This window comes from Bos mutus, chromosome 26 (assembly GCF_027580195.1).
Source record: "Bos mutus isolate GX-2022 chromosome 26, NWIPB_WYAK_1.1, whole genome shotgun sequence".
Lineage (NCBI taxonomy): Eukaryota > Metazoa > Chordata > Mammalia > Artiodactyla > Bovidae > Bos > Bos mutus.
The window spans coordinates 45977947-45994491 of record NC_091642.1 but is presented as its reverse complement, the minus strand read 5'-3'; the positions used below and the strand labels follow the sequence as shown (position 1 = coordinate 45994491).

The 16545-nt window shown below is 34.3% G+C and overlaps 1 protein-coding gene across 1 annotated transcript in view; it reads left to right on the top strand.

Annotated features, from left to right (window-relative positions):
- PCDH15 (protocadherin related 15) overlaps nucleotides 1-16545 on the top strand; it is a 1047422-nt gene that overhangs the window by 793569 nt on the left and 237308 nt on the right. Inside the window, exons 19-20 of the mRNA XM_070363570.1 lie at nucleotides 8987-9292; nucleotides 12900-13124. Coding sequence (XP_070219671.1) covers nucleotides 8987-9292; nucleotides 12900-13124 — 531 coding nt within the window. The remainder of the gene's footprint in view (nucleotides 1-8986; nucleotides 9293-12899; nucleotides 13125-16545) is intronic.

Below are 16545 nucleotides of genomic sequence, written 5' to 3'. Positions count from 1 at the left end.
TGAAAACCTCAGTAAACATACCTAATTTTTAACTGATTACTTAATATGATCTAAGCATGCTATTAAATTAGTTCAATCCTCATAGTAGGTAGTTAAGTAAATACTATCATTATACTTTTACAAATGAAGTGTGGAAGCTTAAAGTGACTGACTCACCCAAGGACATAGAATTAGTATGGGAAAGAGCTGGGCTTTTAACCTAGTGCTTAAGCCCTTAAGCAATCTCTAGTTTACATATGGGTTTTCTAGACTCCTAAGGATTAAATATGTGACAGTTACAGTATTAAAAAAACAAAAACAAAAACTATTTACTCTCGTTATATTTTTAGTGATTTGAGCTCATGTACACTTGTTACCTTATAGCCAGTAAGTCTATTTGCCATTGTTCAATAATGAATAGGTATGGAAAGAGGGAATATTTGCCAGGATCATGAGTCAGTAAATTGCTTTTCCCCTTTTACACTGATAATCACATCCCTTGAAATAACTCAGCTTCTTTAAAGAAATAAAGATAACAACCATTTTATGTCTTTTTGAAGTTGATAGATAATTTAAAAATGTACTTCCATTAGTAATGTCATTAAGGATGCACTGCCCAACTTCTTCTGACCTCCCTGCTCAACAACTTTTATGGCTCCCGCTTCAAAGTGAGAGAGGAGTGCACAGACTCAAAAATTGCTGTGAAGGACAAGCAAAAACTAGAGTGAAGCTCCCTCTCAGTTTTGCACTGGGCTGATAAGGTGCTACATGGCAGTTCACACCTTTCTCATAGCTATATTTTCTGTCTGTCCTCAAAGTTCTTTATATAGACCTGAATTTTATGAAAATAAACAGAAATCATTTATCTAAATAATCCAAATGGGTATGAATATAAAACATTTTAAATAAGAATGAATCATTGAAAATGCATAGGTAATCTACTCAGAGAGTTTTCAATGGAAGGAGGGCAGGCCTAATGCTCTCCTTTAAGGTCTTGTCCCAGTATATTCTACCCATAAAGGCATGCTTTTACATCTCTATAGAATTTGTAATTCTCAGTGTAGGTATCCCAGTAATGGGTTTCCACCTTTATCGATCAGAAAGCATATATAATAGACTTCTCTAAAATATAATTAGGCAGCAAAAGGCATAGATATAATGTGTAAGAAATATATTTTCCAGCTTCCTTTTAAAATGATGTACTATAAAATAGTATAGTCAATAAAAGCCCTTGTGCATGATGTGTTGTCCTTATTAAGTAATTATTTGGCTGACTGCAATGTTAACTGGCTGACTCAACTTTGACTTCAGTGATTAAAGCTATTCAAAAGTTTTCCTAGCATACATTCACAGTTTTGTCCAGTGAAATCTTTATTTGACTACAGACTATCAGCCAATGTCCCAGCAATATGCATGCACAGATAAGTAACCGCAAATCAGGTCCCATAGGAAGGTGTATATTACAAAATGTGTTAACCATGGAGAGATGATTAAAAAGTTGCAGCTATTACTGTTTATTGCTTTGATGTAGTACAAGATGAAGAGAGATGTGTGATATTTCTTGTTAACAATTTTAATTAACTTTTAATTGATTTCTAGGAAGATGAATGGTTTCATTACAGCATCACACATTGAGTTCCTTGGTTAGATTTAAACATCAATGCAGACTTCTTGACAATATTGCTGATAATAGGGAATTTTATGTTTGGTTACCTTTTCTAACATCTACATACTCATCTATAATAGTAAATAAATGAAACTACTTAGCTTAGCCATCCATATTATTTAACTTCCATGACCTTATTTATGCTTCTCAATTAATTAGGAGTCAGAAAAGGAAGCAAATAATTCTGCATTTTATAAGTGTTCAAGTTCCTTTACCTCTATTAGATGTGTTACTCAGTTACTTTAAATTTTTAGAGCATTTTCTTATTGACTGTTGGTCTTCTATATCATGAGCATAAAATATACTTCTTTTTATAGAAACTAGTCCTTCAGTGAGTTAAGTTGTAAATGTGCATCAGAATGTGTGTGTATGTGTGCTTGACTTTGAATGTTATTATTAACATTTTATACATAAGCTGATGAAATTATAAAATCCTATTAATAAAAATGCTTCATCTAATATTTATTTTTAGTATCTTTATTGAATATGTGTTAGATATTTTCTCTCGACAAATTATCCCACTGTAAGATAAGGATTTCTGCAAATTTGAAAAATTCAATAAAGAGTTATGAGGTGTGCTTCTCTTCTCAAAGGAGTTACGGTTGTGGGGAAAAGGTGTAAATAATAAGTAATGTGAAGAAGTATTTGTCAAGCCTAGAATTCTGATGTATAAAATGATCTATCTCTAAATACTAGACATTTTCATGGGAGAGATTGAACTGGGGTTGGAATTTGAAGACTGGATTAAGGATTGGAATTTCAGAAGTGAATAAAGAATCATCATGGCAAGTCTTGAAGGAAATGTCAAAAAGTGTATTCTGAGTCTTAAGGAAATGTAGAAAATTGATTAGACTTGAGAAGAAAGTTTATACAGGACAGTAAATAGTAAGAGAAGACTGCAAATGTAGGTTGAAATTAACTCATGCATAGGAGTCTGGCCTTCTTTCTGTAGTTCAGTCAACACGTTGAAAAGATTTCTGTTACTTGGGATTTTTAAATCTGGTGCATACATTACTCCTCTTGAGAACTTTGCCTTCCTCATTGAAATATTAATGGCACATGAAAAGTTCAGAAGTAATGAAAACTTAAAAATTTTTATTTAATCCCAATTTCCCTAATTTATTTATTTCAACAAAGACCTCCCTTGCTCTCTCCATCTCTCCTCACTTTTTCCCTTAGAAAAATCCTGGCATCAAGCTAACATTCCATGAAATGTAGCACCTAGAGTTAGTTTACCAAAGCCATAACAAAAATTCAATATTTTCTTCTCCATCCATGGCCTTCTGTATCAATTTAAGCCATTAAAAAATCTCTCTTTGAACCTCTTGAAAGCATATTTGTTTTACTATCTTTTATTTGCCATTTATTGTTTTATTGTGGACTCTATTAAGGACCCCAACATGGTAGAAAGTGGGAACCTCTAGTTCTATAAATTTAAGATGGTTATTTTCAAGTGATCGATCATGGGGAACAAACAGTATAAAGTGGAAATATTATGTGAAAATATCATGGACAGATTATTAAAAAGAGGCCTTATTCCCAGTGTTACTCGGTGAATTACAACAGTATTTAATAAACTATATGTCCCTCAAGATGTTAGTAAGTATTTTTCTAAACAAATAACAATGAAAAAAATCTATGATTAAATTTGTTTGGAAACTGTGGTGTTGATATTTCCTGGGATTTGGAAGTATCAATAGATAACATCCTACACCTTTCCCAGGTTCAAAATAATTCAGAGAGAGACATAAAATTCTGGCAGATAGAATTCTCATATTGAGGGGGAAGAGGTTTAGTAATGAGAACCAAATAGGTTAGTAAATGCTACCCCCACAATTAAATTTAACTACACAGCCTCAGACAGAACTGAAATTGTAGGTCTTATTCCTAGGGAAAGAGCTCATAAGAGCAAAACAAGTAACTCATATGACATCCTTATAAACATCAGATGTTATGTTAAAAGAAGTCAGTGTGTTTACCCAATTCTTTCTATCAAATTCATCACTCATGAGTGAATAAGGGAGCAGAGAAAAGACTATTTTTTTTACTAAAATGTCTTTCCTCTTGGCAAGTTGAAGCCTGGAGAAAGTAAGCTACTATTCCACGATCCTTAATAAAAAGGATCTTTCAATGCAACAGTTCTCTGAACATTGGAAAATTCACAAGGGAATATATGGTTAATGCACTGGCTTGGGAAATACCAACAGGATGCAAGCACTGTAGGTGGTTCATTCTGAAATTAACTTTTTTTTTTTTTTTTAATCTCAGTCTCTTGTTAAAGCAAATTTCCTTTAACAATCCGCTAGCCCAGTGGTTTTCAAACATGAGTTGAATAATCAAATGTGAGGTCTTTTCCAAGTCATTTGTTACCAATGTAGGTACACATTTGCATGATTCTGATACTAGTTATTGGCTTATATTATCTATGGCAATGACAATTCACTTAAATTTTTATATATCTTATTCAGTGGAACAGACCAATGGCTTTGCAACTAGATTACAGAGAATTATGCAATAACTATCATATATTTTATTCATATTGTAATTGATCTGTGCCACATTTGTGAATTTCATCTCTGACATGTGTAATGGTAGGAAAAGAGATTCAAAATTGCTATTCGATTTCACATCTTTTATTTTGTAGTTTTATAGGTATTATCTGATACTTAGCGGGAACACACCAAAGTTAATGATATCAGAAATATGTATAGTGGAAACACTGAAAGTAATAAAAATTCTACAATGTAGCAATCGTTCTATATATCAAGGTCATTCTCTGTCTTAAACTACATAGGCCCTCTTTGTCATTCTACAAAATATTAAAAATACAAAGCCATTTACTTATCATCATACTCATTTAAGTCATAGCAAAATACTACTTTGTAATTTTTAAAAATGATTCTTTCCAGTTTAGACCTGGATTCAGTAGTTCTACCAAGGTAATCAGAGTCCCAGATGAAATTTTGATAATTCTACAGTCTTTGGTTTGGGATTCTTAATTAAAAGCACAGAGGTTGATAATGGAAGAGATATAAATCAAAATAGAACCAAGCAACAGATGCATAATGATTAAATATATATTTTAAGAATTATATAGCTATGTATTAATAAGTAGCATAATATCATCTTCATTAAGCTGACTTAAAACTCAACATTCAAAAACCAAAGATCATGGCATCTAGTCCTGTCACTTCATGGCAAATAGATGGGGAAAAAATGGAAACAGTGACAGACTTCTTTTTCTTGGGCTCCAAAATCACTGCAGTTGGTGGCTGCAGCTACAACATTCAAAAACACTTGCTCCTTGGAAGAAAAGCTATCACAAACCTAGACAGTGTATTAAAAATTAGAGAAATCACTTTTCCAACAAAAGTCTGTATAGTCAAAGCTATGGTTTTTTCAGTAGTCATGTGTGGCTGTGAGAGTTGGACCATAAAGAAGACTAAGAGTCAAAGAATAGATGCTTTTGAACTGTGGTGTTGGAGAAAACTCTTGAGAATCATTTGGATAGCAAGGAGATCAAACCAGTCAATCCTAAAGGAAGTCAATCATGAATATTCATTGGAAGGACTGATGCCGAAGCTGAAGTTCCAATACTTTGTCCACTTGATGCAAAGAGCCAACTCATTGGACAAGACTGTGATGCTGGGAAAGATTGAAGACAGGAGGAGAAGGGAGCAACAGAGATGGCTGGATAGTATCATTGATTCAATGGACATGACTTTGAGCAAACTCTGGGAGATAGTGAAGGACAGGGAAGCCTGGTGTGCTGCAGTCCATGGGGTTGCAAAGAGTCGGACATGACTCACTGAACAATGAACAACAACAGTAATATCTTTATTTATATGTTAATAAATGCAATTCATATGTGTATCCTAGAAATAAATATATAATTTAAAAGTATCAAATATGATATAAGGTACAGTTATATGGAGCTATTGGCATGTATAACAGAAGGGTCTCATTTATATTTCATGATTCAGAGAAGACTGCTTTGAGAAAGTGATGTTTAAATTGACTTTTGAAAGATGAGCAGGCATTAGCCTGGCAAATAATAGCAGAAGTCCCCACTAGGCAGAAGCTTTAGAGAAATTTGGGGGTTGGAGAGATTTGCATTATTCCAGAACATAGTGAAAGTAGCATTCAGTAGATGACGTCTTGACGATGTTAACTGTTTGAATGCTGCTGAACACAGTTGAAATCATTAAAGGATATTAAGAGAAATAATGACATTTATCTTTTATAGAAGACCTCTCTGAAATGAAATAACAGAAAAAGAAAATAATTAACAAGTAATCTAGTAATCTAAGCCACAGTTGATGATAATTTGAAGCAAAGAAGTTAGGATTGAGATACTGTATAAAGGTGTAAACAGCATATTACAAATAGAATAGTAATTTTCTCTGTAAATTCCATGATATCTTGGACTTGTTATTTAATACACCATTGTAACTTTAAGCTGAGACTCATACATCATATTAAATATGCTTTTCTGAAATTATTGAATAAATGAAGCACAGAACATAGGAGGAGATCTCTGGAATATCATCTTTGTTTTTATGTAATCTATTGGGTCAGTGGAAGAATCATTTACTGATATAAGGGAATTAGAGATGAAAAAGATTTGGGCAAGTGTTTAGTTAAGGGCATGTTAAATTTCTGATTCTAGAGCAGACAGAATTATGATTCCCAACACATCCCATGTGTGAATATGTCACCTTACATAGCAAAAGAAATTTTGCAGATGTAATAAGGTTTAGGAACTTGAGATGGGAGGATTATCCTAGATATCCAGGTGGGCCCACTGTAGTCATCAAAACTGTTGAACAGTGAACAAAGATGGTAGCAGAGTGGATCAGAGAGATAAAATAGAAGGAGAAATTCAGAAAACGTGAGGGGAACTTAACCCACAGTTGCTAGCTTTGAAGATGGAAAAAGTGTACCATGAGCCAAGATCCAAGGTTTGTGGGCGGTCTAGGAAATTGGGAATAGTCCTTGCATGACAAGTAAAAAGGAAGTGGGGATCTCAATCCTACAACCTCAAGGAACTGTATTCTGTCAATAACTGGAATGAGCAAAGAAATGGATCTTTGCCTATAACCTCCAGAAAGGAACACAGCCCTATGCATACCTTGATTTTAGCCAGATGAGACACTTGTTGAACTTCTGTTTTATAGAGCTATAAAATAACAAACTTGTGGTGTGTAAGTCCTAGCAGAGATATCAGTTCAGTAGCTGTAACAGTACGTACTTAATATCCCCTGTCCCTCCACACATATACATACACAGCCACATTAAGCAAAATGAATCATTCTATCATAATAAATCTTCCAAATATTGAGATAGACAAAAACACACCTTGAGTGAGAATCATTTAAATTACATAAAAACCCCCACAGAAGAAAAGTCACTTAAATGTTTAATACTGTTGATTTAATGAACTAAGACCTACTGATGTTACCAGATTTTATTTTTCTATTTAATTAAGCACTGATTTAAGACAGAGTATTTTTTGTTGGGTTGTTCTTTTGTGGGGGAGTTGACAATATTGTTGTTCATTTGTATTCACTAAGATGACCAGCTTGACTAATTGATCAGTAATTTGTAAGACAAATTCTAGGAAAGATATAAAAATAGAAGAAAATATGTGTATGTAAGCTCTTTGACTATTTTACAGTATTTTTGTCCTCTTCAGACATTCCTGCAGTTCCTCATCTTTTCTCAGGCTTCAAACTTCAGAAGTAATACCCTCCCAGGGACATTTGTGTTTTGATGAATCAGAGGGACAAATCCTGCTGGAAAGTCTGGCATTCATAGGGTGCACAGTTATAAATTTGACTTTCACATCCTGGGCTTTATCATTTCAAACAAGGCAAAAGTGTTCAGCAAACCCACCCCACTTGCTTCCCCAGTGTTTGTAAAGGTGGATGTACATCTGCTTATATGCTGTTCAAAATACATCATATTCCATCCTAGGCTTTATGAATATTAATTGATTTTTGTGTCCCTCGCTCATAATGCAGCCAAGTCTCTTGTTTTCCTTCCTTTCCTTACCAGCCATTTGGTGCGTAGTTATGTAACATTTTATGGTTTCTAAGATTTATTCCAATTTGTGTGAGGAACAATGAGATACAACTATGTAGTACAAAATGCACAGTGTTTGATAATGAGATGTCATAATTTCTATTTCAATTAATTGAGTTTTAGATTATATTAATTCTCATAACACTCCTTTGAAGAATAGCCACTCAAAATTTACTTATTTTATTTAATGCAAAGTTATTTAATATGACTTAAAATTTCAATTGCAAAAGGCTTATTATTGCATCAACAATTCTATTATCATTTAGAGGTTGTATTCTAATATTTAAGAGCCCTTTGCAGTTGCTTTACAGTTACTAAACTTTCACTTCTGTTTGGGGTTTGGAGTATGTTTAGTTTTAAACCTCAGTTGCTTGCATTAATTTATTCTAACATGAATTAATCCCTCAAATATTTATTAAGTAATTTTATGTAGGCATTATACTAAGAATTGAGGCAGATTGTTATTTCTTGTATGCTGCTGCTGCTGCTAAGTCGCTTCCGTCATGTCCGACTCTGTGCGACCCCATAGACGGCAGCCCACCAGGCTCCTCTGTCCATGGGATTCTCCAGGCAAGAACACTGGAGTGGGTTGCCATTTCCTCCTCCAATGCATGAAAGTGAAAAGTCAAAGTGAAGTCGCTCAGTCGTGTCCGACTCTTCACGACCCCATGGTCTGCAGCCTACCAGGCTCCTCCGTCCATGGGATTTTCCATAACTCTAAGCAAATTATAAGCCACAGTTTTCTCATTTGTAGAATGGGACCAATGATATTTATTTATAAGAACATTAGGAAAATTAAATGCAGTAATCTATATCTATCTATATATGGTGCTTCTATATGTATTATAGGTATATAATATATAGCTTGAATTAAAAAATATACAATCATAAGCTATTACTCAATTATGTTTAATTAAAACTTTTTTAAATTTTAGAGTTCAAAATCTATTAAATAAATGATAATACAGGAAAATTCAGTATTTATGTAATGTGAACTTTCTGTCATAGTATAATATTGTTATTGCTACTGATACAAAATAATTTTATGCTCATTTAGAATTAAGAGTAGCATTAAACTATTATAAATTTCTTTTCATGTTCTAGACTTTTGTACCACATTGTCATTATCTTTTTACTTTTCTCTCTAAAGAAAAAACAATATTTGGTTAGAAATATGCCATAGGTCTTTAACTGTCCCTTCTGAAAAATTATAACAGAGAGTACTATGTGAATTCCTCTGTTTTTAATTTTGTTTAGGCAGTAGATCCTGATGCTGGAATAAATGGCCAAGTGCACTACAGCTTGGGTAACTTCAACAATCTTTTTCGCATCACATCCAATGGAAGCATTTACACGGCCGTGAAGCTTAACAGAGAAGTCCGGGACTACTATGAACTTGTTGTTGTGGCAACTGATGGAGCAGTACATCCTCGTCATTCAACTCTTACTCTGGCCATCAAGGTTTTGGATATTGATGATAATAGCCCTGTGTTCACCAATTCAACATATACTGTCGTTGTTGAGGAGAACCTGCCAGCTGGGACCACTTTCCTTCAAATAGAGGTGTGTGAAAGAAGCAATTGTTTCATGAATTCTGTATAAAAATTGGTATTTGTATGGGTCTGCCAGACTTTAGTAAAATGCACACACACACACACACACACACACACATGCAGTTAAATTTCAAATGAATGATAAGTAAATTTTAATATATGTATTTCTCAAATATTACATACTCTGTTTTATCTAACAAGCTTATTTTAGAGAGAGAAGGGAGAAAAGTTGCCATTGTAAGAAATTGAATAACACTTCTTAATAGACTTATTATCAATTCACAAAAGTAATGAATGTCAAATATTTATTATAACAATTGGCAATACATTAGACTATTTTTAAAAACTTAATAATTCCTCACCTTGTACCTCCAAAGTTCCTCAGTATTAAATTTTTATGTGTATTATGTTACATTTATGTTTCTGCTCACACAAATGTCAAATAACTATTTACACATTGTCTGAATATACATGTATCCAGGAATGTGCATATATACACATGTATTGTTGCTGCTTAGTCACAAGTCATGTCTGACTTTTTGTGACCCCATGGACTATAGCCTGCCAGGCTCCTCTATTCATGAGATTTCTCACACAAGAATATTGGACTAGGTTGCTATTTCCTTCTCCAGGAATTCCTCCCAAACCAGGGATTGAACCCTTGTCTCTTTATTGACAGATATTTTCTTTACCACTGAGCCACCTAGGAAGCCGATATGCATGCATACACATATACAAATGTATAGAATCACCCTGTATCTTACAGAAATAGATCGCTATACTTACTATTTTGTAATATTTGTTCACTTTCTATACATAACTGGCATACTTCCAGAAGTCTGTTTCTCCTTTTTATTAGTGTCTTTATATCTAAGCTTCTGTCTTTTAGTTCTCCAATTATTACCAGAAACTCTGGATATTCAGATTCAGTAAGTTAGATTGGCCTAGAAGTCTCCATTTAAGTATCAACTCTTTAATTCTGACTTAGGTGTTCTATGAAGTATATTTTAAAAATATAACTCTTTCTCAACCTGCAATCTACAACTTGAATTGTGTTAGCATGAATTTCAAGAGCTTGTGTTTTTCCATGATTCAATTTGATATATGTTTATTTAGTTCAGTTCAGTTCAGTTCAGTCTCAGTCGTGTCTGACTCTTTGCGACCCCATGGACTGTAGCCTGCCACGCTCTGCAGTCCATGGGATTCTCCAGGCAAAATACTGGAGTGGGTTGCCATTTCCTCCTCCAGAGGATCTTGCTGACCCAGGGATTGAACCTGCGTTTCTTATGTCTCCCACATTGGCAGGTGGGTTCTCTACCACTAATGCCATCTGGGAAGAAACATTACTAAATCTATAAAAGGCAGATGCTGACCAGGGAGAAGGCTGTTATTTCGCCACTTATTCCTCTATTCATTCATTCAACAAGCTTACTGAATGCCAAGTCCTCTGCTAGAGGCCAAGGATTCAAACATCAACAAGATTTCTTGCCTTCATCGAATTTTCAGTCTGGTGTAGCAAGCATACTGCTGCTGCTGCTAAGTCACTTCAGTCGTGTCCGACTCTGTGTGACTCCATAGACGACAGCCCATCAGGCTCCCCGTCCCTGGAATTCTCCAGGCCGAGAATATTTGAGTGGGTTGTCATTTCCTTCTCCAATGCATGAAAGTGAAAAGTGAAAGTGAAGTCTCTCAGTCGTGCCCGACTCTTAGTGACCCCATGGACTGCAGCCCACCAGGCTCCTCCATCTATGGGATTTTCCAGGCAAGAGTACTAGAGTGGGTTGCCATTGCCTTCTCCGAGAATGTTTTCTTGGGAAAGCTTATTTCTAAGTTGTGAACTGAGGAACAAATAAGAGTTGTTCAAGGGGGAAAAAGAATACTCAAGGCAGTGGAAAAACCTGCTCAAAATCCTGGAGGAGAGAAAAGAGTAAGGGCTGGAAAATATATGTGTCTGCATCATGTTAAGAAGATTGGAGTTGATCCAAAATGAAATGGAAAAGAAGAGTTTTTAGGTAGGAAGGTGACATCATAAAAGCTGTGCTTTAACAGTATCTTTCCCCTTGTGATGTTGATAATTGTTTGGAGGGGGACAAGGCTGAAGTTCACTTAGGTGTTTGCTGTACTGCATATGCATTCTAGCAAAATCTGACCTTCCCCACTCTGTCTTTGCTCCATTCCATTTCCTACCAGTGTAGGAATTTCTAATCTCTACTACTGAGTGAAATAATCATCTATAAAGTTTGCATTGAAACCTGCTTTTTCAGTTGTTTTTGTTTGTTTGTTTTCTCTTTGTGTGTATATGTGTGTGTGTGTGTGTGTTTTGTTTTAATAACTGGGCAATTATTTTTTAGAAATGAGAACTTAAAAAAATATTGGAATATAGTTGATTTACAATGTCGTATTAGTTTCTGCTATACAGTAAAGTGAATCAGTTATACATACACATATATCCAACTCCTTCTCTGATTCTTTTCCCATGTAGGTGATTACAGATATTGAGAAGAATTCCCAGTGCTATACAATAGGTCTTTACTAGTTATTTATTTTATATATAGTAGTGTATATATGTCAACCCCAATCTCCCAATTTACCCCTTCCCATCCTTTGCCAACTGGTAACAACTATAAGTTTGTTTGCTATATCCATGATTCTATTTCTATTTTGTAAATAAGTTCATTTGCACTATTCTTTAAAAAATTCCACATATAAGAAGTATATGATATTTGTCTTTCTCTAACTCACTTCCCTCAGCATGACAATCTCTAGGTCCATACACATTTCTCTTTTATTTTGGCATTTTCTTTGAGAACCTCCTATCTGGAGGGTAGGTATTTTGTCTTTATTCATCTTGTGAATATTTAGGTTATTATTTTTCATTGTTATACAATTAACAAAAAATAATAAACAATCATTTACAACGATATTTACTTTTTGCTCTTTTTTATTTTAATTTTTTTAATTTAAACTTTTTATTTTGTATTGGGATATAGCTGATTAACAATGTTGTGATTCAGATGTTCAGTTTCAGGTGAACAGCAAAAGGACTCAGCCATAAATATACATGTATCCACCCTCCCCTAAACCCCCTCCCATCCAGGCTGGGCACATAACTGAGCAGAGCTCCATGTGCTATACAACAGGTCTTCGTTGGTTATCCATATTAAATACAACAGTGTGCACTTGACCTTCCCAAAGTCCCTAACTTCCCCTTCCCCATGGCAACCGTAAGTTCACTTACTAAGTTTGTGAGTCTCTTTCTGTTTTGTAAATTCATTTGTATCATTTCTTTTTAGATTTCACATATAAGGGATGACAATATTTCTTTACTGTGGTATGATTTCGTTCATCAGTGATATTTCAGATAAAATAGATATAGTAACAAGACCAACAATGACAAAATCTCTTGAGTCTCGGTATTTGACTTGATCTCTTTCTTTCTCTCCCTCTCCCTCTATCTGGTAAATTACTTTAAAAACTACTTATCTCTGAAACATAACTTTTGATCATCATTCATTTCATGTTGTTCTAGGTCCTGACACATGACCTTCATCAGTCTTGCATTTCTTTATTTTGAAAATGGCAGTGATATAACCATTCTTCTTCTTAACGTGTTACAGGCCAAAGATGTTGACCTCGGAGCAAATGTGTCTTATCGGATAAGAAGTCCAGAAGTGAAGCACTTTTTTGCACTACATCCATTTACGGGAGAACTTTCCCTTTTAAGGAGTTTGGACTATGAGTCGTTTCCAGACCAGGAAGCAAGTATCACTTTTCTAGTGGAGGCCTTTGATATTTACGGAACAATGCCGCCTGGCATTGCTACTGTCACAGTGATAGTGAAGGTAAGGGATGTAGATGACTTCCGGCTGCCTACTTTGTTTTCTCTACCCGTAGTTTCTGTTTTGTTTTGTATTTTTTTAATCCATACTGTTGTATAATATTTGGGGGCAGCAATCCATAATTATAAATGGTACCAAAACCAGAATATAAATTTTAAAATAGAAAGTGTTAACAAAGACTTGAGAAATAACTGAATTATTTAACCATTTATAAAAGATAAATTTGAAAGAATCACTAAATAAGAGCTCAAATACTGTTGCTCCCTAGGTCCACCATTAGCCCTGGGACTTCAATCAAGTCATAATTTCTCTAGATTACACAATAGTCCAAATTCCATTGCACCAGAGATAATAACTTCATCCAAACTCTTCAATTTAAAATAATAAATAAAAAGAGTAAGAGTTCTAAGGCTCTCAGAGCTAGTTTGTTTAGCTTAGTTTGGAACCCAAGACTCTGCAGTGAAATAAGCTTTGGAATAAGATGAAACTGGGGTTAATTTATGGCTCAACACTTTTCAAGTTCTATGATCTTGGGAACTCTCTTAGACTCTCTAGGTTTACCATCTAATTTAATCAAATACCCTGTACCAACTGATTGCCTGGAAGGGTACATCATCCTCAACCTTTAGGGTTTCTTGTGATTTCTAAAATATGGGTTTAAAATAAGACATAAAAGTGACGCTGATGTATGGAACAGTATTATGGACTCTGTGGGAGAGGGAGAGGGTGGGAAGATTTGGGAGAATGGCATTGAAACATGTAAAATATCATGTATGAAACGAGATGCCAGTCCAGGTTCAATGCACGATACTGGATGCTTGGGGCTGGTGCACTGGGACGACCCAGAGGGATGGTGTGGGGAGGGAGGAGGGAGGAGGGTTCAGGATGGGGAGCACATGTATACCTGTGGTGGATTCATTTTGATATTTGGCAAAACTAATACAATTATGTAAAGTTTAAAAATAAAATAAAATTGAAAAAAAAAGAAAGACAAAAAAAATAATAAAATAAAATAAGACATGAGGAAAGATTTATTATTTCTCAAATATTAGTGTATATAGAGGTCATCTGAACTAAATAGTAAAATTTCACATCCCTCTGCTCCTTCCCAGAAGAACACCTTTCTCAGAAGAGCATCTGAGGCATCAGTATATTTGAAACGTACATAGATGATTCTTACACAGGTTGTGTGAGTATCAGACGTTGAAAAATGTACTTCAGTTACAAATATACACACAAATGATCCTCAAATTGCTTTACTAAAGGTGTTAGTGTTTAAAAATGACTTCAAATGACCTTTATATCTTTGATGACATAAAAAAGTGCTTTTATAAATATGTTATGTATCTTTTTTTTGGTCAGGGGAAAAATGTACATATTTGAAATTATGATATTCACTTATTTTCTCTGGTGCCTTCTCTCTCAAGTTAGATGTGGTTGATAATGGAGAGTTATAATCCATCATAAACTCTAGCTTGGTTGCTGTAATTTCAGCTTAGATATATTCACTTGCATTTTTTTTTTTTTTTGATAGAAGTCTTTGGTATCAAAATGAGTCCGAAACTATCATCTGAACAAGCAGGATGTGCACTCAATAAGCCTCATTCTCTATTGGGGACTCACATCTCTTAAAATGTCTTCCACATTCTCTGACCACCCCTTTCTTTTAATACATGGAATTCACTCCAGAAGTCAAAATCAGAAGGTGGGAATTGTTGCTCATTAATGGGCTCTTCTTTCTTCAGAAACAGAAGAGTAATGATCTAATTTTTATTGCCTCAGTTGCTCTCTAATTTAGAGAAGTCAAACAATTTCATTGGTCAACATTTCCTTACTTATACAGAGTTCCTTCTGGATAATTGTACATTGAAAACAAAACAATATTTAATTCTAGACATTTTTCAGTGACACTTTGTTTTCTTATTCAAGGTTATTTAAACATGATCAAGTTTATTGAACATTTCTCCAAATTCAGACTGACATGTGCTTTCTTTTCACCTAATCACTCAGGATAAGATTATCACAAAGAGAATTGTAAAACTGTATTGTATACCATTGGGACCTATAGAAGTATCATACTTGTTTGTTTTGAAGGGAAGAGTGAAGTATATTTCTCATTTCCCTACAAATGTAAATCTTTCCCAAGCTTGCAAATTTTCTGCTATCGGTCTGTTTGCTTGCAGTACTGACAAGCTATTTAGTTGATAACATAATTGCATGGTATTTGCCAAGAGATATTTCTACACAAAATAGTTACCATGGGGAAACCATGTTGAAGTCATCTCTGAAAATGAGCAAAGACATAATTTCTTTTGTAAAGAAATGGGAAAAAAGAAAGATTCAGTATTTAATATCTAATCCATCAAATTTATTTAAGATTGGAGTGATAATGGAAAAAAATAAATATTTATTTCAAAGAAAAATATTTTCACAATAGAAGGAAAATTGAATTTTAATATAGACACCTGCAAAGAGCTTTCTTAGTGTCAAATTTCAAGGATCCAAAACAAAACTAATCATGATCATTTGAACAATATGTATATTTGTTACAAAGGCTTTGCAGAATATTGCTGAAACAAGGTCTTTTGGTTGTATATATATTGAATAAAGATTGAATCTGTGACCATAGTGAATTATAGGATATGGGTAAATCTCTGAAAAATAGGAATAAAATTCTAAATAGTTATAAACATAAAATCCAGAGAAAAACATGCCCTTACAAACTGAGTTATAATAATATAATATAGAAAATATATGGAAATAAAAAATCTGTTTTCTATAGTAAGCAAAAAGCTGAATACAAGCCAGAAAGGTTGAAATAGTTAAATGTATATACAATTCTGGATAGCATTAAAAGGAATTTAAAGAACTTGTCCAGGGTAAACAGATGACTTAAGTCATTTGCTGATTGTAGTTTTAGATAGAATGTCTTGCACACAAGTAGAAGAGAGAGTGAAGGAGATTCTTCTATGAAGGGAAGAAACTGTATTCACCCCCAGTGTGTTTGCATATAAAAGATGGTACAGGTATGGGAGTAGGCAGGGATAGATGGAAGGACCAGACAAGAATGACCATCTACAAGAGCTGAAGTTATTAGGAAATTCAGTGAGTCTTGGAATATAAAGCTAACATGTTCATGTTTCAGAGTGATTTCTTCCTCTGAGAAGGAAAGAAATGTTCCTATCTCAAAATAATATAGGAGACAGACTTTGTTTTCTTGGGCTCCAAAATCACTGCAGACGGTGACTTCAGCCATGAAATTAAAAGATGCTTGCTCCTTGGAAGAAAATCTATGACCAACTAAACAGCATATTAAAAAGCAGAGACATTACTTTGCTGAAAAAGGTCTGTCTAGTCAAAGCTATGGTTTTTCCAGTAGTTATGTATGGATGTGAGAACTGCACTATAGAGAAAACTGAGCGCT